Raw genomic sequence first — 22,931 nt, 5'->3', positions numbered from 1 at the left:
CTTCCCTCGTTCCCCCTTCCCTTCGGCGATTTCAGAAATAAAGGAGCGCTTTTCAAAGAATTCAACGGACTGAAAGACAACATAAGCTTCTGTCAAAATGAACCTTCCGACTTCTTAGAAAACTCCGCAGACGCTCCAGTGGGATTCAGGTCTCTTGGACTCTTACACAATAAGTTACGTAAGGGTCATCTTATTCCCCCAGCGTGCCCTCTCGGATTACAGTGTGCAGGCTAAGGTCAAAAGGAAATTATGTAAGCATAATCCCGGGAAATCGGCATACAAAGCAGGGCCCAGTTCAAGAAGCAAACCAGCAGTATGTTACCACGAATCTCGGAGGCCAGAAACTGCTAAACATATAAAACATAGTTTGAGTACATTTGGTTGAGAGTTGGGGAGGGACTCGTGGAAATATTTTCTAAACGGTGTATCAGGGGGGCAAACAATATGAATAAGGCCTGGTTTTGCAATAGACGGTGGTCTTGAAAGTCTGCCTATTAACCTCTTAATTGCTGCCTTCCTGGGAGGTCCGGGCAAGGGGCCAGAGAGCCAGAGGGAGGGGGAGCCAGGGAATTGAGACTTGGGGCAGAGGCACTTTACCTACAAGTATGAAAGTATTTCAACACTTTAACTACCAGCTACACATTTGCCCTGGAGGCGAGGCATTTCTGAAATAGTCCTATTAGTGAAAATGTTTGAAACTGTGTCAAAAACCCAGCAACATACAGCAATGTACAAAAAGATTCTGAACTCCCTTAGAAAACAGAGCAAAGTAAATTAAAACTAAGTTTGCACATCAAATTGACAAAACTTTCTTAAAATCTTTTTAATGTTTATTTATTTTTGAGACAGAGAGAGACAGAGCATGACTGGGGGAGGGGCAGAGAGAGAGGGAGACACAGAATCCGAGGCAGGCTCCAGGCTCCGAGCCATCAGCACAGAGCCCGACGTGGGGCTCGAACTCGTCAACCGCGAGATCATGACCTGAGCTGAAGTCGGACACTCAACTGACTGAGCCACCCAGGCGTCCCGACAAAACTTTCTCAAAATCATAACATCTATGATTGGCAGGGACACAGGAAATTAAGTGTAAGACTCTGTGTTGGTAAGGTAAGGGTGGAGAGAGGGTCGATTTGGCATTTTCCATCAATATTAAAACTCTGCGATACCCTTGGACCCAGCAAAAATATCTTTCTGTCCTAGAGAAATGTGTGCATGCACAAAGGTGTATATCTTTTGCAAAATTGTAACAGTAAAAACTGAGAAGTCACCTAAATTCCATCAAATAAGGGGATGGCTGAATAAACACTGGTACATTTTGAAGCTATGCAAGACTATGTTCCTGTCGAAAAGAATGATGTATTGTTGTATAAACTGACATGGAAAAATGTCCAAAATATAGATATATGAAACGTATTCACGCACATGTACACTTATAATGAACGGAGAGAAATTTTGGAAGAAGCAAAAGACTGCAGGAGTTACCTCTAGGAATGGGACTGGGTTTTAGAGTCAGGTACATAAGGGATCCTTTTATGTTTGTGTAGGGTTTTTTTGTAGGTTTTGACTTTTAAAACCATGTTATGTTCATGTATTATACTGGATAATTCACATTTCCTTTGGTAAATGATGAATCAGCCATCTCAAATGTTTGGGAGAGGACAGTTGTTGTTTTTTTTTAATTCAGGAAAACATTAACTTTTTAAAAGATGAGGCCAAGAGGCTTCCATTTGTAAAAGAGGTTACCAGGAGGTAATAGCTCTGTGTGCTGAATTTGCTGCCAAGATCACCTGATGCAGAGAGTAACACAAGATAAATTTTCCAAAATGATTCTGAGGTTTAGGCTCAAGAAACACAGCAAATAATCTGCCCAGCAGAGACTAGCGTTTATTTCTCTCAGAAGGAATGGACTTCCCGGAGGAGGGTGGTACCTTTTGTTCTCTCCTTTAAAATGAGAGGAAAATACAGGATCTCTTTTCCTAGTCTTAATTCCCACTGGCCTTGATCAGACACAGAGACAGTTGCCTCCCATGCACATAGGAGTTCATGCATCAGAAAACACTAGCCCCAAGCTGGTTCTGGTCACTTAAGTTCAACCCCTGGGACATCTTCTCCAGAACGGAATCATAAAGATTCCAGAGTGGGACTGTAGCTGCACGTGGGGCTTCCTCCACCGCCCTGCTCTGACACGTTGTGCAGCCACACACAAGTCACTGACACCTCGCTGTTGTGCCGGAAGTATCAGTACCCTGCCTTCAGGTAGGGATAACCCATTCTCTGTGCACCGAGATCATAACAAATAATAACAACAACAACAATAATAATAATATCTGTGCACCAGAATATCTCTCCACTTTTACACACACACACACAGATCTGATATCTAGTGAATTCAAAGGTTTGATAAAGTTAACAACAGATGTGCCAACATTTTGAAATCCGTAGAAGGCTCCAGCCAAAACATCTTTTGCAGTGCCCGGGTGATCATTTCACAGTGCTTCAAACGTTTGGGACCCAAGGTATATGGCCAGGAAGTGACCCCAATGAGAACTCAGACCCTGATCTTCTATCATCAAAAAAAACTGTTTGTTTACATCTAAGACCCAAATATGATCCATGTTATTATTTGGCTAATTCACTCATCCACTCAGTAGATATTTGCCAAGCATCTATTCTGGACTTGCATCTACATGCAACAGACACAGTGGTGAACAAACAGAGGCTTACATAATAGTAACGGTAGGAGCAATAAACAAAGAATTAATGTCACAGAGGAATACATTCTATAAAGAACAATGAAGTGATATGGTAGTAAATGGGATACCGTGTGGTGAGGTACTATTTTATATAAGGTGATCAGGAAGGCGACATTTATTTTTTGAAGTTTATTTACCTATTTTGAGAGAGGGGGTTACAGTAGGAGCAAAGGAAGGGCAGAGAGAGAGGAGATGGAGAATCCCAAGCAGGTTCCGTGCTGTCAGCACAGAGCCCGACACGGGGCTTGATCCCATGAACCGTGAGATCACGACTTGAGCCGAAACCAAGAGTCTGACGCTCCACCAATCGACTAAGCCACCCAGGCACCCCAGGAAGGTGACATTTAATCAGTGACTTGGAGAAAGTAAGGGTGACCATGTAGGATCCTAGAGAAAAGTATTCTGAGAGAGGAAACTACAAGTGCAAAGGCCCTGAGGCAGGAGCAAGCTGATGAATTCTAGGAACAGCAAGAAGGATCTCCTCACCACAGGCTCACAGGCAAAATTCTAGGAGCGTGTGCTTGGGAGAATCAAAGGACAATTCCCCTAAAAATGCAAATACAGAAAAAATTTCCTTACAACTTAAGAGCACTGAGAATTAACTTAGGGCATTAAAGAGCACAACCTGCTCACTGCCCCGCCCTCAGTACTGGGAAGGGTTTCTCGGGTGCCAATCACCCTGACTGGATCAGATTCCTGTGCCCGGAACTGGAAGTGACCTCGAGGCACTTTTAGTTCCCAGAGGCAGTAAGAGAATTGAACCATTCAATTGGGCTTAGCAGCTCTGTTTCAGACCCAAAGCAAGTAACTGACAAATATTTTTGGTTTGTCTTTAAGTTGAGTGTTGAATGTCCCACGAGTATTAAGTAAGTAAGTAAATAAATAAATAAATAAATAAATAAATAAAAAGGAATAATTAAAAAAATAAAAATAAACAGGGGCGCCTGGGTGGCTCAGTCAGTTGAGCTTCTGACTCTTGATTTCAGCTCAGGTCATGATCTCAGGGTTCATGGGTTCAAGCCCCACGTTGGGCTCAGTGCTGACAGTGTAGAGTCTGTTTGGGATTCTCTCTCTCCCTGTCTTTCTGCCCCTCCTCTGCTTGCTCTCTCTCTCTCTCTCTCATTCTCTCTCTCAAAATAAATAAATGAACTTTAAAAAAAGAAATAAAGGGGCACCTGGGGGGCTCAGTCAGTTAAGCTTTGACTTTGGCTCAGGTTGTGATCTCACAGCTCGTGGGTTCGAACCCCGTCTTGGGCTCTGTGCTGACAGCTCGGGGTCTGGAGTCTGCTTTGGATTCTGTGTCTCCCTCTCTCTGTCCCTCCCCTGCTCGCACTGTGTGTGTATGTCTCTCTCTCTCTCTCAAAAAAAACATGAACATTAGAAAATTTTTCAATAGATAGGTAATAATAAAAAGAAATACAAATTTAAAAAAGATAAAACAATAAAGAGGCCGATTTAAGCAGGATGCTGAATCAAAGCCACCCAACCCACTCCATGGCACTTACCTCGCCTGCTTCTCATGCCCCACCCCCAACTCTCATGTGAAGACCATCACACCTAATAATTCTTGCGAAGTACCAGGCTTCCAAGTGCAGCTCGCCCATAAAACACTTCATAAAACATGTGGACTTGGCTCCTGCTTTTGCAAGCACAACCTTGCCCTCCCTCCTTTCTCCTCGTGGCCAGGCACACCGCCCTCCCGCTCTCAGAGCACGCCTGGGAACCCCGGCCCGCACACCTTCTACCGCGCTGCCTGCCTCTCGCATCCCCTCTGGGGAGGCAGTGCTGGCTGGTTTCCTTCCCTCGTGCTCTTGCAGGACTCACTGGGCACCAGTCCTGATACCACCCAGCAAGGTTGGAGGCTCGGCTGGGAGGTTCCTGGGACCACAAACAGTCAACGGGGACCCCCCAGGGGAGAGGGGCACTGAAGCTGGTCTTCCCCATGGCAAGTGTGCCGAGAGGTACACGCACCCGGCTACGGCCAGGGGCTGGCGGGGCCAACTGTGACCCCCTTCCCTACCAGACCCTTTGCTTGTCTCTTAAAAAAAAAAAAAAAAAAAGAGAGAGAGAGATAGTTTTATTGTATGGTTTTCGGATTGCATCAATAATATGTACTTTGTTTACAGAAAGATATAAAAAAGAAGGGGAAAAATCACCAGTTAACTCCATTGTCCGGAAAGTCTAATAGCCAATGCTTGGGGCCAAGCATTATTTTAAGTGCTACACACTCACTTAAACTCCCTTAAAATTTATTCATTTAAACCTCATAACCGTTGTACAAAGGTGACATTATTTTAAGACCCATTTTGCAGGTGAGAAAACCAAGGCACAGAGAAACGAAGGTCCTTTCCTAGGGCTCAAAGTAATAAAGCTGAGGAGCTAGAATTCGAACCTTGACCCAGGTTCTTAATGCATCTCGACTACGTCTACTTTCCATCTGAGGGGCCCATCTCTAGCCCGTGCTGCCTGGGTTCGTAGCACGGAGCAGGGAAGGTTCCCTCTCTTCGCCTCCGTGGGCTCACAAAGGCTGGGAGGGCTGACGGGACGAAGAACAGGCCGTGGAGGCTAAGAGCCCCACTGAAGGACTACACATTCACCAGACCTGACAGCAAAACAGACAGAGCAAGGAGCCGCTTTTCAGCCCATCGGGATGTGTTGAGTATCCAGTATCTGTCCGGGACTAGGGGGATATAATGACTGGCACCCAGCCTTTGACCACAAGGGTTTGGTGTATTGGCAGGGACAGAGCACGTAAGCAAGCGTAACTGACAACAGACATGGGACCAGACTGTAGGCTCCTCGAGGGCAGTTTCACCTTGTCCGCACTGGGGACTCGTTGGAAGTGTTGAGGAGCTATTTATTGAACGACTGAATGACCTGAGCCAGCGGCACTGTTCTCTTCTGAAATCCTGGAGAAGTCAGGACGGGATTTTCAGGTGTAACGACAGTTCAGCTGAGACCCGCAGGCAGAGGGGAGGGGCAGGGGATGAGCAAAGTGTGGGGGCCGGACTCCACACGGCCGGCACCCAGGCTGGGGGAAGCCCGTGTGCCCACGGCAGAGGCACGTTCCACAGGCGAGGAACGGAGACCATGCAGGGACTTGGAAAGACAAACAGGCTCAGATCAGGTGCTCTGAGGCCAAAGGAAGGAGTCCAGACGTGGGGGGAAAAAAAGACACATGTGAAGACAAAGTTTGAGAGTTAACACTTCATTTGTTCTCTACCCAAGGGAACAGGCAAGAAAAAAAGACCTTATGGAGGATAAGAGTTGAATCTTGCATAACAGCTACTTCTGTGGGGAAGAAGGAGGAAGAAGAATCCTCAAAAACGCAGGAAAACACCATGAGGGAGCAGGAGGGGCATGAAGGGGTTCCCAGGAGCAATCTAGGGGGCTTCCCCCCAGCACTGTTATTCTCAAGCACTCCGACTAAAGAGGTCTCCCGGTCTGCCCTGCACAGATGCAACCACTCACCGCGACAAGAGCCCTTTCCCTCTATCTCAGTGGCCTGCAGATCACCTTTAAGACAAGAGTGGTTCCAAGCCCCTTTCACCTCACGGGCAAAGTCCAATCCAGTAACGCTGGCTGCCTGGACCAGTGGGTTGAGATGGATTCTGAAGTTGAATCCAGATTCACAGCAAAATGAGTTCTATGATCGATGAGCAAATACCTGCCACGGACACAAAACTGAGGAGTGGCCACCCATGTGCCCATATGGGCTCTCCCTGCTCCCAGCAATTTGCATTTATTTTATTTCGATGCGGACTCACGCAGAGCAGAGACTGTCGTATTTAGTCTCGTGCCAGGGGCTGTGCCACGTGGGCACTGAGGAAATAGAGATTACGATACTCAGCAAATGTTTGCTAAGTGAATGATCAAACTCATTTGTTCCCGAGAGAAGGGACGACAAGTAGAAGCTGGACGCTGTGAGCTTTCGGAGTGCAGAAGCGGCAGGAAGGGCCTCTTCCTTTGAAGCCAGCCCTCCAGCCCTCTATCCTGACCCTGCCCTGTGCCAAAGTCCCTGCGACAGGTCTGGGCCCCGGCTGCATCCCAGCACTGCTCTGCAAGAGGCATTGCTCCTAACACAGCCAGTGAATTCTGGAATGCATGAGCTGAGTCTCGCTAGGAGTGGGCTCACAGGCTAAGCCAAAGCATTCCTCAGGCATCTGCTTTTACCAAAAGAGACACGGAAAAAAGCAGAGGCATGCCTGGCTTGGCCTCTCCTCGGGTTGGTGAAAGAACTGTCTAGAATTGGGTCGGGCCAACCGACTCTCCCTCTGAGGGTCTCCCCTCGAGTACTGATGATGAGCAAACCCAATATTCCTCTTGGCTGCTCCCCAACCCTCAGTAGGGTGCCCCACATGGGTTGGACACTCAGTAGGTAAGAGAGACACATTTCATTTAAAGAACTCCCGAACTGGATGGGGAGGAAAGCAAACAGGTGGGAAGTTATGGTCCAGGAGGTAAGCAAGGAAATACACGATTGCCAGAAAACGCCAGTATAGACACACATCTCTGCTCCCGGAGTTAGGAAGACAAAGAGATTGACAGAAAAGCTGGGGACAGAGTCACAAAGGAGAAGCGTGTGTGTTCAGTCTGGAAGACTCCAGGCCGACTTTTAACAGCGAGAGAGAAAGGGAGCGGATGCAGCAGGCAGAGGAAATGGAGAACGTGGCTCAGAGGCGGGAAGGGAAAGGCGAAGTTGAGAAACAGGCGGGCTGCACGTGGGAGGTGAGGCTGGGAGGTGCCGGGAGCGAGGTGAAAACCAGGCACGTGAACCGGAGGGTGCCGCAGGAGCCCGGGCAGCCCCGTACGAGGCCTGGACTAAGGGATGGGCCATCCAGATGAAAACAAAGATTAAAGCCAAGGCCACATGAGAAGGGAGAATCAGGGAGGAATCAAAAGTGCCCAGGGAATCCAAGGGAATCCCACAGGCCACCAGGAACAAGAAATAAGAGGAAATGATGGAGGAAGCTGTAACTGTCCGTGAGTCCTTAGCAACGTGGGTTCGTTGTATGGCCTACACACCTCCAAACCTCATCTGGCAAGCGCCAGGGGCCCGGAAATCAGGTGTTTGCGTGGCTCTTTCTTGTGAAGCCTGTGGATGTGTCCTCATGTCAGCTCTTCTCCCTCCCTTCCTTTTGGGGGAAAATGAAGAGAAGAAAGGCCCCTCCCTTCTAGATTTCCAGCGCCCTTCCCTCCAGACAGCCACCCAGCGACCCGCGGAAAGGCTCATCTCTGCATAGCAAAGAAAGTCTCAAATGTGCTTACTCCTCATAGGATATCTGCATTTTAAAGGAGGCCTAACCCAGATGCTTGGATTTCCAGTAAGTTCACCCACAATTTCCTGTCTGCTGCATACCTGGGAGGGTGCGGAGGGGGTAGCACACAGCTCGTGGGCTCAGGGGGCTTACAGTTTAGCAGCGGAAAAGGCCATTCTAGTCTGTTTTGCACTTATCTTTGCCAGCAGGGGCGGAAGTCCTGTGCAGTTAGAGATTCACATACCTGGGATGGTCACAACACGGGTTCAAATCCCAGCTCCGCCAACTTACCAGCTAAGAAACTTGGGGTGAGTTTCCTAACGTCTCTCAGCCTCAGTTTTTGTCCTCTAGGAAACCCTGAATGAGACCGGTATGGTGAAGGGTTCAGTACAGTGCCCGGCACAGGCAAGAGCTATCTGCCACGATGTTCCCGGAAATACTAGAAACTCACTCCTGGCGCACTGAATCAAAAGAGAAGAGGACATCTCCAGAGACTGAGCAGGGCTTTAACTCCCATGAGCCCTTCTCATTCCAGTTCCTTATTTATAGATGAAACAACCACGAGACTGTCTTCTTCTACCTTGTTCTTATCTTGCAGGATTGGGTGGGGGGTGGATGATAGGATCCCCATTTATCGAGCAGACAGTGAGTACGGCATGGTGCTAGGCACATCACAGACTTAATCTCTCTCAATCCTCCCAACCCAAAAGATACAGGTGTTCTCCCCCAGATTAAGAGAGAGAGTAAAGAAAGAATGCAAGTCGCCCAGGGTCTCCAAAAAACCACCTCAGCTGCTTCCCAGCTCCCGACCTGAGTCAGGCTTGGACCCCAGGTGCCTGGAGATCCTTCCAAAAATGCACACGGAGATAAAATGTTTTCCCAGCCTTTTGATTTACAACTCTAAAGAGCTTGGCTGAAGCAGCAAATCTTTTGATGATTTATTCCAATACTCTTAGTTGCCCTGTCAAGCCTGATTGGGAAGATGCCTGGCTGGGGTTGGAGTCTGTCTCTGGTCTGGTCCGAACCTTGGGGCGAGTGACCTGCCACCAGGCATTGGAGGTACGTAATGGAAAGAGCCTTAAGATTCCATTCTTTCGACTACCCTAAATCTTGAACTTACCACCTCTCTGGGAAAACGTACTGAAGCCTGCCAACATTTTTATTTCCTTTTAGAGATCTTCTTTACCGCGTGAACCCATCTACCCACAGCTCCCATGTAACGGAATCATGATCTGGTCTCCATTGGAGAAGTTAATCATAATAATATACCAATGACCACTAACACTGAGTCCTTACTCCGAGGTAGGCACTGTCAGTAACCTAATGAAATAGGTGTTATCATTAGTTCGACTCGATGGATGGGGACACAGGTTTAGAGGGCGGGGTAGGTCAATCAAAGTCAGGCAACTGGTTAGTGGCAGAGACAGAATCCAAACCAGAAACGCTTTCCTCGGGGGGGGGGGGGGGGGGCAGGCTCTACTCACTGTGTAACGCTTCACATCCCTTCTCCACCTGCCTGAGTGACGGGCACATCTCCACTCTCACAGAGGGCAGGCACGTCAGTTCCTGTTGGGACCGTGAACACTCCAGACCAGCACGTTCTTCTACCACTGTAGACACGTGTGTCTGTCATCTGGCCCCCCCTTGGCCCTGGCCACGAAGTTAGGAAGCTAAAAACAGTCTGATTTCCAAGTAGTATTTAGCGACCTCATGAGACACAACATCACTGTGAGCCTTTTGAGGGTACCTTTAAAAACCAAGACAGAAACTTCACAAAAATGGTACCATCTTGGAAAAATTGTACACTGTATCATCAAGATGAAAAACAAAAACAAAAACAAGAGGTTCCCAGTGGCTGTCTGTAACGGTAGGATGATGGATGGTTTTTTATTTCCTTATTGATTCTCTCCTTTATGTTCAAACTTTCTACAGCAAACATGTTTCACCTTGATAATAAGAAACCAAAAAAGTTAAAAATAAATTGATCGCCTCCCTCTCCTGCCTCCAAAAACACAGTCTACGTGACTCAGAGTAAAGACAAAGAACTACTTCGTCTGTAAGTCACGTCATTGGCACATGCTCCCTCACCTTGCAGCTCACACATCGTGCCCTGGTTATGCATTTACACCTCTGTCTAACACGACTCGGGTTTCAAGCCTGCCTCTGATACTGAGAGCATGTCAGCATGGGGAGCGAATTACCTTAACCCGTCCATGGCGCCTTTCCAGTCCTTCCAGTGCCTTCTGCAGAGGGAAGGTTTAATTACCGAAAGCCCTGTGACGCAGTCAGCCTATTTTTGGCTGGCAGGCGGGACAGGTTAGCTCTTTATCCACTCCTGCCTTGGCCGAGCCTCAGAGGTCACAGAGAGGAGGCATTTTCATCCTGACCGGTTGCCAAGCCTGACTTTCTAGAAGCCACTCCGGTACTGCCTCCCGAGGAACCAGCTGGGTTTCTGCAAAGGATGGGTACGATATCTCTCCCCCCCCCCCCGCCCCCGCAGTACTGTCACCCCCAGCTAGGGCTCTTAAAATGTCTCAGCACGTGCAGGACTGAACAGAGGGAGCCCTTGTTTTGTAATGCACTTTAGTGGGCACGTTTCACTACATGGATTAGGTGAGATGGTTGGGGGTAAGCTAATGTGGTGGGTAAAGTGCACTGCAGGAGAAACAAATGGGAATTTGGGGGTGGCAGAGGAAGGAAGGGAGGCTTTGGAGCAGAGAGCAAGAGGCCCTATCAGTACAGAGGGGAGGCCATGGAAGGAAACCGTGGCCAATGAAGACTATCCCAGCCGGGAGGAGTGGCCAAGGGAACTTCAATAATACTAACAGCACTAATAATAGCAGTAATAATAATGTCGATGGTAATGATAGCTCACATTTACAAAGCACTTACTGCGGGTATCCTTCCAAGCAAGCGCTGTCCTCTAGACCCTCCACAACCCCATCAGGTAGGTACTACTCTCATCTCCGTTCGACGGGGGAAGAAATTGAGGCACCAAAAGTCAAGTGAGCTGTCCACAGTGATATAGCAAGTGGCAGAGCTGGGTTTTGAAACTCTGAGCACATCTTGAAGAAACTCGGTGGTACAGAAATGCCCAAGGCTCCACTGCACTCAGCTTGCTATCTTGTTCTGCGGTGTACACACACACACACACACACACACACACACACACACACACCCCGCCACCTCCCTTGAGGCTCAGACCTTCAGTAAAAGTCAGCTACGCCTGCAGCATCTGCCGTCTTTAGGCCGTGGAACTTAGGGAAGCAGGGGATCAAAACAGCTCCCCGGGAGCAAGGGAGGGGGGTGGAGAGCAGCCTGAGCAGTGCGTGATGTTGTGGAGAATATTCTCCCTCCGAATGGAGGTGCCTTAGAGAAACGTTCGCTTCCAGGCATCCCCGGAATGGGAAGAGACTCTCCCAGGCCCCCTGCATGGGAGATGGGGCTTTCAGGTGGTTTCACTTAAACCACAAAGGACAACAGATCATTGGCTGAGCTGGAGAATTTGTGAAATTTCCGGACTGACACTCGAATTTAGATACTTTGTTTCCTTGGTTCAAAGATATATATACATTTTTTAAAAAAAAGTTTTAAAATTTCTGTAATTGGGATACATGGTGTTTCTCTTTTTACTTAAAAAAACTATTATTAAACTGTTTGTACAGCTTACAACCAAGGGTGATTTAGAATGGAGTAAAAGCAGCTGTCCGAGAACCTTCTGGTGGAAAGGGCACCTGGGTGGCTCAGTTGGTTAAGCGTCTGGCTTCGGCTCAGGTCATGATCTCATAGTTTGTGGGTTCGAGCCCCGCATTGGGCTCTGTGCTGACAATGCAGAGCCTGCTTGGGATTCTCTCTCTCTCCCTCTCTCTCTGCCCTCCCCGACCTGTGCTTTTTCCCTCTCTCTCAAAATAAATAAATAAACTGAAAGAAAGAAAGAAAGAGAAAGAAAGAAAGAAAGAAAACCTTCCGGTGGGAGCAGATGAAGCCGCCCGGACCTCTCTCTTTAGCAGAGGTTTGCCACCCCATTTGTTCCTGCAAATGCACAGAGGCTGTGTCCCACCTTCTTCCTCCCTCACAGTCTCCTGCTTGTTCTGATCTTAGTCAAACATTGCTTCCTCCAGGAAGCCTCCCTGACCTATCTAGACCAAGTCTAATTCCCCTATTGATCTGTGTCATAGATCAATGTCCACCTTCCCCCACTAGACTGCACCCCCAGAGAGGGCAGGATTGTGCCTTTTTTTTCCCCCCAATGTTAAATCTCCAGTTAGGAACACAATAAGAATCTCAATGGTTTTGTGCTTCATGAGTAAATCTGAGTCTCGAACATAAAGCTCGAAGAAAAATGACAGATTCTCATCTCAGATGATCACAAGTTCCTTTCAATAATCCTTGGTAAACACCACCACCAAAAAGGGCGGGCATGAGTGGCTGTATTAATTTGGATTTAGTAATTCTGGAAACAGGTAACAAATATTATAAACCTTTATATTCACAGACCTCGTAATCCGATCTTGGGGATATGGTACATGGAACAATCTCCCAGAAAAAATAAATGCAATTCAGACACAGATGGCCAATTGTAGCACTCCTTATAAAATACAGAAATCGGAAACAACCCAGTTCAGTCATGGCAAAGGTTAAGCAAATGATGCCACAGCAGTGGTAAAGTAGAACAGAGATATCAAGAGACGTAATTTCTTACCCATATTCCCACATGGCAACCTAGTGCCTTTCTATGAAGCTGGGCATAAAGCAGGCCCCACACATGGCCCGCACCGTGTCATAGTGGACCTAAGAAAGGAGTTTAGAATAAGAACTCATAGGAAAAGAATTTTAAGTTCCCTTTTCTTTAACAAAGGAGGGATTGGCAGCATCAGAAGCAGATATAAGAGGAAAGGAATACAGCATGATCTCTAATACATATGGTCGTAGATTATGACCACAAGGAGACACATTGCAAGAGTGACGACCTCTGGTTCACAGACTGACATTTTCCCCCTTATTTATCCTTTTAAATATTTTAGCAATTCTCTGCCATGAGCATATAGAACTTTCATAATCGTAATATGAGCAGCCTGTAAAAAAAACTATAAACAAATGAACTTCAAGGAAGCCGTTTTAAACAGTGAGGAGAAATGGGCCAAAATGTGAACAGGCTAAGTCATTTATGCTATGTAACAAAGGAAAAGCATTGGGTTTTCACAGCTTCGGATCAGCCACAGTGCCAAGCACATGTAGAAAGCCCTCCCTCAAAATCTAACTTTCCCACACTTTGTGATTTCCCGAATGACTGCTGTCAGCAGCGTCTACTTCATTGGACTTACTACTTTTTAAAATCATCTTTTTGGGGCTTCTGAAAACAGAAATCAACACTTCAAAGGATAGGATGTTTGAATATGGTCCCAATTCTGATAAACACGAAACCTGTTCCCCAAATCTAGTGAACATTCGATAGATAGGCATCAAAGGGCTGAATGATCATCAGCCATTTTCTTTCCACTTCTGGAGGGAAAAAAAAAAGCAATAACTTGAAAGGGAGAAACAGCAAATGTATCTGGTGGTCTTTGTAACACCTACACTCTGTGTTGCAAGAAGAAACACTTAAAAGGATCGCGGGGTAGAACGTTGAACAAAATACCTTACGCGCTTAGCAATATCAGAAAGTGTCTTTCCACCACGGAAACCAAGCCTGCTGGCTTTCCCACCACACCAAGTACAGGTAACAGCACCGTATCACTTACACTTTTGCCTTTGAATATGTGGACCCAAGAGCTTTTGCAGCAGGATTAACTGGTTGACAAGGCAAACTTAATGAAGTCCCTCACATTATTCCATAACTTGCAAATGGAAATAGTTTCACACAACACGTAAATGGCGGAGCTGGGATTCATGGATTTTTATCTGGACCAATTTCTTCAGCAGTGATTGCTGAAGACAGGAACGTGAGAACCTCTAGAAAGAGTCTGAGGTTGAATGCAGAAGACAAAGCCAATAAGTATGATGTCTCCTTTTGGGTGCTTAAGTTCTTCAAGATGCAATCACAGATGATGATTTTGGTAAAAGATACAACTTTGCCAGCTCATGACTAACCATCTTATCAATGGGTCATTTAAACCAGTATTTAAAAGGGGGGGTCCTATATGGAAAGATACAAATATCATTTATTCATTCACTGAGTCATTCCACATCTATTCATTGAGAAGCATGCCATGTGCCTAGGGTTCCAGGACCTGCACATTTTATTCACCATCCTGAGTTATTTCAGAGCCAATGATTTCTCTGATGAGCAGATTACACTTCCCAATTTTTACTCCTCCTTTCTCTGAAACTACATGTCTAGAGAGAACCTAGTTCACAGGAGGAAGCTCACATTACTTCAGCCCGTGGGAAAAGCAAGTCTCTTTGCCAAGTTCCATACCAAAGGAGGCTCTAATAAGTATTTTATAATAACCTGTTGTTCCACCTTTCCATTTATCCTTTTTCTCCAGGAATATAGTGATGAGCTCCTTCTCATCCCCTCTCACTGTCCACCCCCACCCTACCCAAGGTTTCTGACCTGACCATCTTCTCATCTCCAGGAACGCACTGGCCACCTAGCACTGCAGTGAGCTCTCTCTTCCATCACGGTCCTGCTGTACCTCAGGGGAAAATCTGTCGGGTGCTTTAAAGTTTACCTAGCCAGCGTTCTGATGTCCTATTGACCGCCATCATTTGGCTGGAGAGCTGTCCTATTGACCACCGTCATTTGGCTGGAGAGCTCAAGGTCGCTAAGTGTTTGTTTGAATGTTGTGTAATTATGCAAGTGAAAGACCTCTCAGGATCATCTTAGCCCTTTGATGTCCCTTTCCTCTCCTTAAGCAAGAACTACAGCTGTTCCTCGCCAGGTTTGGGCAATTTCCATGTGGCTCTCCCAGCAGATCGCCAGGAGGGCCCCGAGCCCAGATGATTCTCCCTCAGCACTTACCCCCTTCCTCCCTCATCCAGCCTTGCAGCCATCCGTGGTCATTAACCACTTCACCCCTGTAGCCTCGCTCCCTGACATTTAATCCAGACTCATCAAAGTACTGTGTCTTTAACTTCTAACTGCCAGTGTAAATGAAAGGAGAAAGGAGCCCACTCCTTTTAAGGCCCAGAGATGTTCCAGGCTTCCAGTCCTTTCTCTGTACTTAAATTCTACATGTTCTTTAGCTTAATTTATTCATGGACTCTGTTTTGTTTTCTAAGGAAATGTAAAATCAAAGGCCAACTTATTGTTTTCAGATAGATGTGAACACCAGTCCCCAAGTCACCTTCAACGGCATCCATGGACTAGAGCGCCAATTCTCAGAATGTGTCCCTCAGGACACTAATCCCCCCAAGTGTCCCTTGACATAAAAGTTAAGGGGTCAAATAAGATTGGAAAGAGCTGCTCATCCTTGAAGACTCACAAAGTCTGTTGGTGTATCAAGGCTTTGAGAAGTTCAGTAGGAAAGAAACGTTTTCGACCAAGCCTTACGCAAAGTCCCTGGAGCCCAGAACACGCTTTACTTTTTGTGTGTTTTATTTTTCTTCTATAAAAACTATAGACGTGGCATAGATTCGGTGGTCCAAGGAACACACTCTGGGAAGCAGTGATCTGCTATATAAACACCGAGAGAGCCCCGAACCAAAGCTGTAAGTTGGACTTATTTTTGTAGAGAAATAGTAAAGGCTTTCAGTCAAAAGATTTAGTAGGAGGCAGGCAGCCTTGAATTAGTACTCTGGCTGCAGTTTAGTATAGAGAATGGAACCTCAGTTCTCAACTGGGATGGATGGCAGGTGGGGAAGGGACCAGGGGGCTAGCTGGCCCATCACCCACGCCAGACAGGAGACCTCCACGTGCTTTGCAGATAATCGGACGTGGAGCCCCCCATAACTGGGCCTTTGCAGGAGCCCCGCATCCTGAAGTCCCGATCCACTACGTACAGCCTTCCCCACATCCGTGGCTCTTTCACAAGCTCTTTATGGCCCAGTTCGGGGCCATTTCGATCCCAATCTGAAATTTTCGCAAGCACGACTGCATCTGGAAAAGGACTGATATTCTATTTGGTTCCTAATCACCGCCATAGATAAGTATGCAGCAAGCAGAGGCCATCTTGGGAGCTCCACCTGAGATTTTAAGCCCACTTCCAGCACTCATGTGTGATTCTGGGTAGATTACTTAACAACTCGGGGCCTCAAATATCCCGTTCGTCAAGAGGCACAATAATAGTAACCAGGGGCACCTGGGTGTCTCAGTTGGTTGAGCGTCCGACTTCGGCTCAGGTCATGATCTCACAGTTCGTGAGTTCGGGCCCCACATCGGGCTCTGTGCTGACAGCTCAGAGCCTGGAGCCTGCTTTGGATTCTGTGTCTCCCTCTCTCCCTGCCCCTCCCCCGCTCATGCTCTCTCTGTCTCTGTCAAAAATAAAAATAAACATTAAAAAAATTTTTTTAAATAATAGTAATGATAATATCTCATAGGATTGTTACAAAAATTGAAAATTAAATCAGTCAACGTACATGCAACAGCATGCAACACACAGTAACTATTATTATTATCATCATTATTATTTATGATTAATTATTATTTATTGATTCATTCCACAGATATTTCTTGGGCAAAACAGTCACTGCCTTTAGGAGCCCTCAATGTCCTTTGAACAGCTTTGCTATTGAGAGTTGCCAGTAGAATCCGTGGCATATCCATAGCAAGGTCTCAGCTCTCCTCGGGAGCTTGACTACTACTGAAGTCCTTTTAGTTGCCACATCTAATCCTCTCTTGGGGACATTTATCACAGCTAGCCTTCATGGAAGACTCACTATGTTCTGGGCCCACTTGAAGGGCTATGCATGTGTTGGCCTTGTCTAACTCCTTCAACAACCCCAAGGGGTAGGCACTACTGTTATTCCCATCTCTAAGGCCAGAAGACACAGAGAGGCTGGGTAACTTGCCCACGTTCGCACAGCAGTTCACTGGCAGAGCTGGGATTCAAACCCTCAAAGTCGGATCCTGAGCCAGCACCCATGACTGCTGTATTACCCTGCCTCTCTCTGGAGGGGTTTACGATGTCTGTAGGGGCATGAACGTGTGAGGAAGGAAGAGAAGCGGAGAAGGCAGGGGTGGGCACGGGTGAGGCATGGAGAGGGCACAACCGTCTTTGGGGCGTCGTGAAGAGAAAGACAACCGGCTGATCAATTAGTCGTGCACAGCCCGAGCAGCGCTCCCATTCTGCCTCAGGATGTTCTGAGGTTGCCGGAGACCCGTGGACGGCCGAGGGGGAGGCAGGCAGCAGGCTGAGCCCTGGCAGCGAGGAAGGGGGCCCAGCTGGAGCCCAGGACACAGCTAATGAGAGCAAAGCTGCTACAGAAGCCTCTTTTTCTGGGCTGCCAAGAGTTTTTGTTATTTGTAAAATAGGGGCTCATCGGAGAGTTTCAAATACTGTTCGGGAATCAGAACCAGAGGGTGCCTAAAGATCCCTCCCAGCGGTGGGGCCTTAGGATGCCAGCTCCCCCAGGGTCCATCTCAAAGCTCAAAGCGACCGACAGAAGAACTAACACTCAGGGTACTCTGCGAGCCAGGGGCTTTGGGCTGAAAGCTTCCAGCAACCCTCTGCATGGAATTATTATCTCCACCTTCCAGACGAGGCAGGGAGAGGGAAAACAAGTTGTCCCAAGACATGTGGCCGGCAAGGACTGGCACCAGGGCCTGAGCCGGAGACGGGAGAAACGCCAGGCATGGTGACCGCACGCAGAAAGTGGCTCGAACCCGAGGAGCGTCGGCACCTTTCGTTCCCTGACTCCTCCTCCGGGGAGCCCCTAGGATGGGACCCAGATGCAGACCTGCACGCAGCAGGCGGCTCGTCCGCACCCTCCCCGAGTTCTGAGTTCTATTTGCTCTTCCTGCAAAGAGAGGCTCTCGGGCATGAGAGCTTAGCGAGCGACAGGGCACAGGCAGATGGAGTGTCCCCGAGACACTGGGGCCCTGCGCTGGTTACCATTGCTGCCACTCTGTACACGGAGGCTGGATTTCAAAGCAGCTCTTGGCAGAGGTTCTGCTCCCTCCGACACCAAGAACACCATATGTGTCCCTGATCCAAAGGGAGAGGAGACAAACCCCCTGCTGTTCTGGAGCTGGTGTCCAGGAGGCTGACAAACAACGTCTCAGCATTTCCTTTCAATAGCCCGGGGAGGGATGGGGGGGGACACCGGTGGGAGCTGCCCGGGGTGGGGGGGGGGCGCAGTTAAGCAGCTGAAAGTTCCCCTTTGTGTCGCTCTCACAGACTTCTGGAAGGGGTCAGTTTGGGGCGATTCATCATTCACCCAAGTAGACTCGGGCTGAGAAGCAAATTCAGATACTGTGGTTAAAAATAAATCTCTGCTCACCATCTTCTTATTAATATTCTGTAAATGTGTTAAGGACCTTCGGCCAACAGGGAGAAAAGTTCATTTACCCAGTGGTGGCTACACTGGCTCTAATGATCTGGTAAGAGGAACCCTATAGCTAAGCCCTTGATTTCTTTTCAAAAAGTTATGGGGAAATGTTAAGCACAAAACAATTCAGCGAGGCAATTACTTGTTCGGACAGTCTGCTGGCATTTGAGTACCACTCACTGACTGCATAATCACTCTGTGCCTCAGTTTCTTTATAGGTAAAATGGAGCTAATCACAATAGCTGTTGTACCTGTGGGCTAATACATTCAGGCCCCTATGTCCAATGGTGCCTGAGGCATAACACGCACTCAATACAAGTTAGCTATCATGCAAATTAAATCTATTTTATAATATTTATGGTAATGACTATCATTTATTCTTATTGCCAGGGGCAGGGCTGAGAGCTTGTAGACAGAGCACAGGTTACTCCTCCAGACAATCCCATACGGTGGGTATGATGCCCATTTTACAGATGGGAAACTGAGAAAATGGAGTCAGAGAAGTCCAGACCCGGTGGACGGCAAAGCAGGATTGAAACCAGATCCATCTGAACTCATGAGTGATGCTATGTCATTTCATTGCCTGGTTAGTGTCAGACTGTGAGGCTGGCAAGAGAGAGAACCTGATGGTCCCCATTTAACTGGTATAAAAACGGAGGTAAAGAGGTGAAATGATGAAGGCATAGCCAGTTTTCCTTGCACAATGCTATGCTACGAACGTCACAACGGCCGGGACAGGAAATGAAACGGAGGGAGACTGTAGTAATAATTGGACTTCTTTCTTGACCAAAATAACAGAGCAAAGGCATTTCTGGTCCCTCTGAGGGGAAGCCGTATATGTGCCATTCGGGCACCTCCTCTAAGAGAGCCCCCAAGCTCTTGGAACTGCTCCTTATACATGATTGAGCACATGGTTAAAGCTGGTTTAACTACAGTCCTGAAATCCGGTCTTTCTGACTGTGAGAAGGCCCTGTGGTCAGCATCTCCAGTTAGCTATTATAGCATTCACTACAATCATCAAAGCTTCTAGCTAACCTCTGGGGGTGGGGATCACTTCTCTGGAAGACTCCTCTTCATCCTTCAAAACCTTACCCAGCTATCTCTGCCTCTATACAGTCTCTCTTGACCATCCCCAGCCCTCAACACAATGGATGCTTCCGACTCCTAAACTATTTCTGTTTCCTTTACGTATTTCCAACACAGAGTCCTCCATTAGACGGGGGGCAACCTCCATTAGACCAGGCACCTACAATTTATTTCAATTCGTTGGGAATTAGCAATTCCCACAGGGAATTGTGGGAACAGGCCACCCACCCGCTCGTGGGTACAGGCCACCACGCTGCTAAATGCCCAACGATGCACAGGGACAGCCCCTCCCTGGCAAAGAATTATCCAGCCCAAGATGTCAATGGGGCTGAGGTCGAGCCCCTGGTCTACCCGGTAGCTCTGTTAAGCCGCACCCACAAGGCTGACCCAAGAGTTTACTGCCTTCATACTCAGGGCTCAGGACCCGCAGCAACGTGTGTTTTGGTCCCCAAATATTTGCAGCACCTCTGCAGGAAGAGTATACCTCTCCTATCCCTAAAGACACGCCGTGCCTCACGGCTGCCTTTGGCCGATAGCACGAGGTCCTGTTCCGGATGCTCTGGGTGCCCTGCCCACCTTCCTTGCCTTCTCAGTATAGTGCACTCCAGCCACCTTCCGCCTGCCAGTGTCTGCGTCTCTTTGACTGAGGGCTTTCTCAGAAGTGGGGAGGTGACTCTGCCCCCACGCAGGCCAGAAGGGCTGGGGAACTCAACCCCCCGGGAGTAGCCCTCAGCCACTCCCGGGCAGTTTTGAATGTGTGGATACACCAGCTCCCTTGTTCCTCAAGAGGACAACTCTGAGCATGTAGCTTGTTCCGTCTCTGAGAATTTCCCCACAGGATTAAGTGGGAGTTGCCTACATTGCTGGCAGACTCGATAACTCCCCCTCTCTTGGCTGCCCTCCACTTTCCCCACCCACCTACCAGGTGTTTCGTGCACCTCCTAAATACGCTACTTGTGTTGGAATCCTTGACCTAGAACCTTCTCCTAGGAACCCAGACCAACACAGAATAGAAGCAGCATAGGATCCCTCCCGGAAGAAGCATCGGGAACCTTCACATAGTTCTGTCATTGCCCTTTTCCTCTCTCTGCTACGAGAGAGGCATGGCCCCGGTGGGGGCTGTTTCTTTAGCTCGGGTCCCCCATGGAGGATAGTACCGGTGTCCTGCAACCAGATGTAACAGAAACAAGAAACAAACGTCGTAGCTGTAAGCCACAGAGCTCTGGGGCTTGTTGTTACAGAAGCATGACCTGGTGAAAGCTGACCGATACAGAGCTTGTTACTTCCAGGGGACCTTTCTCACTGACTCTATTATAGGAGAGCTGGGCTATATACTTTCCAAATTATATTTGTCTAAGGGCAAAATCATACAGCCTAGCCCTGTCTCCTTGAACTTGTAGATGATTATTGTCTTCCCTTTCCCTCATGGCGCCTTGTGCAGGGCTGGGAATTGGTGAGCACCCAGACACTGGTAGACTGGACCCAGAGCTGCCTGGGTTTTACCACCCAGACCAGTTCAGGGCTGGTGGCTCTTTGGGGGAAAAGAGACCGAAGATGAGGATCCTGGCCTGAAGATAAATGAAAGCACTGGCCACGCTGGCTGGGAGACCTTGGGGGAAGTCCCTTCCGCCATCTGGAGCCGCCGTTTTTCTCCCTCCCCTACTTGACCCGTCAGCCCTGAGAACAAGCTAAATTCAGACCCGAACTCTCAAGGGAAAGACTGTCTCATCCAGGTTACAAACGGCTCCTTTCCTTTCTCCTTCTCGTGGGTCGGAAGAGAGAGGTGCATTCTCCCCTCCCTCTGTCCTTGACATTTACTGAATATGCACCACGTGCTACGCATCAGGCTGAAAACTACTCACGGTCTGTCACAGCGTTTCACAGGCTTGAGTCACCCACAGCGGCAACATCACTATTTTTGCCATAAGTGAATGCAATCTCTGCTATTACTTACTTAATAGTGCCTAACACTCACCAATTCTTTGTCCCTAAATGCAGACACCCTGAGAGGCATTTTTACACTACTGTCAATGGAAAACCAGTACCACTGATGAATAGAAGGGGGTGTGCAAACCAACGTGACAATAAACATTTTTATTGACTTTCAGCTAGGTCCCGCTCGCTGAGGCTTCTGCTGCCTGCCCTCTGTTGTTGTTGTTTTAGATGATTTATTTTGAAAATGAGAGAGAGAGAGAATGAGGGGCTAGGGGCAAGGAAAGAGCAGAGGAGGGGCAGAGACAATCCCAAGCAGGCTCCGCGCCATCAGCCGGGAGCCCAACACGGGGCTTGATCCCGTGAACCACTAGATCATGAACCGAGTTGAAAGCAAGAGTTGGACACTCAACTGACCGAGCCACAGAGGCGCCCCTGCCCTCTCTCTGTTTTCAAGGGAGGTTGAAAGGTTTCAGGGCAGCAGCAAAACACGGTAGCACCTGATTTAACCTTGTCATAACCAGACTGAAGAATTCGAAAAGGAAATGACTGTCTCACCATACGATGCGATGTTACTTAATCTGTCATCGGTGCACCCCCAATTGTCCCCTGTGCCCCCTGAAATCATCTCTCATTTCATCAGGACATCAACCTCACACCTGGAATAAAGCTGTATCGTGCCTGGATCCTGACCGCAGTGTGGTTTCGTTATTAACAGCACAGACTGTAGCCGGTCCGATACAGGCTTGAGTCCTGCTGCGCCCAGGGCCGCTGGGCAACTCTGGCAAAGTAACTAAACCTCTCTTACCACTGACACCTCCACAAGGGGTCCCATTTCCTTGCTTCCTACCATTTCATTTGCCTCCTGTCTATGGCCTCCCCTCACCACCTGGATATGACACCAACGTGGCCATGATTCACACGTACCCCTCTCCTACTGACCTGGACGAGCATCTACTGTGGTCCTCAGTTACCAGTGGCTCGGTCTCCTTCCCTCCCCAGCCCTTCTCATACGAGCTTGGTGGCCAGTGGCTACCGGGTTAGAGCCCGCATCTGTGAAGCAATGCGAGGTTGCCTGGCCCCGAGAGGCAGAAGGTGAACCTGCGGCTTTGTTTTTCTTAGCACCGCCACATTAGAGAATATGCCAATGATGCCTCAAAATCTTTGCAAAGGAAAACTCTGTGCCCTCCTGTAAGGTCTGTGGGGTAAGCGCCATTTGTGGTGATGCCTGAGGCGTCACTAATCCTCCTTAAATTCTTTGCCCGGCTCTCAGAAGGACACCGAGTGACATTCATGTGCTCAGCTTCTTGCTAAATGAAAGACGCTCAGGTAACCATCACCTGGGAGACACAAACTCAGAGTCTCAGGCTCCACTGTGTGAGGGAGGTGCCCTTAGTGTCTCCATCATGCAGACGAAGAAACTGAGGCACGGAGGATTTCAGCAACGTGCCTGAGTTCATTTAGCACACGG

The 22,931-nt window shown here is 48.2% G+C and overlaps 1 protein-coding gene across 6 annotated transcripts in view; it reads right to left on the bottom strand.

Annotated features, from left to right (window-relative positions):
• The window catches only part of SLC1A2 (solute carrier family 1 member 2), a 149,713-nt gene that overhangs the window by 83,655 nt on the left and 43,127 nt on the right, over window positions 1-22,931 (bottom strand). Inside the window, exon 1 of one of the 6 annotated variants that reach the window (XM_060606357.3) lies at window positions 14,568-14,671. The exons of 3 other annotated variants lie outside the window; for them this stretch is intronic. In XM_060606357.3, coding sequence (XP_060462340.1) covers window positions 14,568-14,575 — 8 coding nt within the window. In that variant the 5' untranslated portion in view covers window positions 14,576-14,671. Of the gene's footprint in view, window positions 1-6,224; window positions 6,247-10,212; window positions 10,234-14,567; window positions 14,672-22,931 lie in introns of those variants that run through there. 2 more of the 6 variants (XM_078433370.2, XM_078433373.2) reach the window with 2 other exon arrangements.

This window comes from Panthera onca, chromosome D1, assembly GCF_046562875.1.
Source record: "Panthera onca isolate mPanOnc1 chromosome D1, mPanOnc1 haplotype 2, whole genome shotgun sequence".
NCBI classification, from domain to species: Eukaryota; Metazoa; Chordata; class Mammalia; order Carnivora; family Felidae; genus Panthera; species Panthera onca.
Note: the sequence above shows the minus strand (reverse complement) of the source record. Positions and strands in the feature narration are given on the sequence as shown.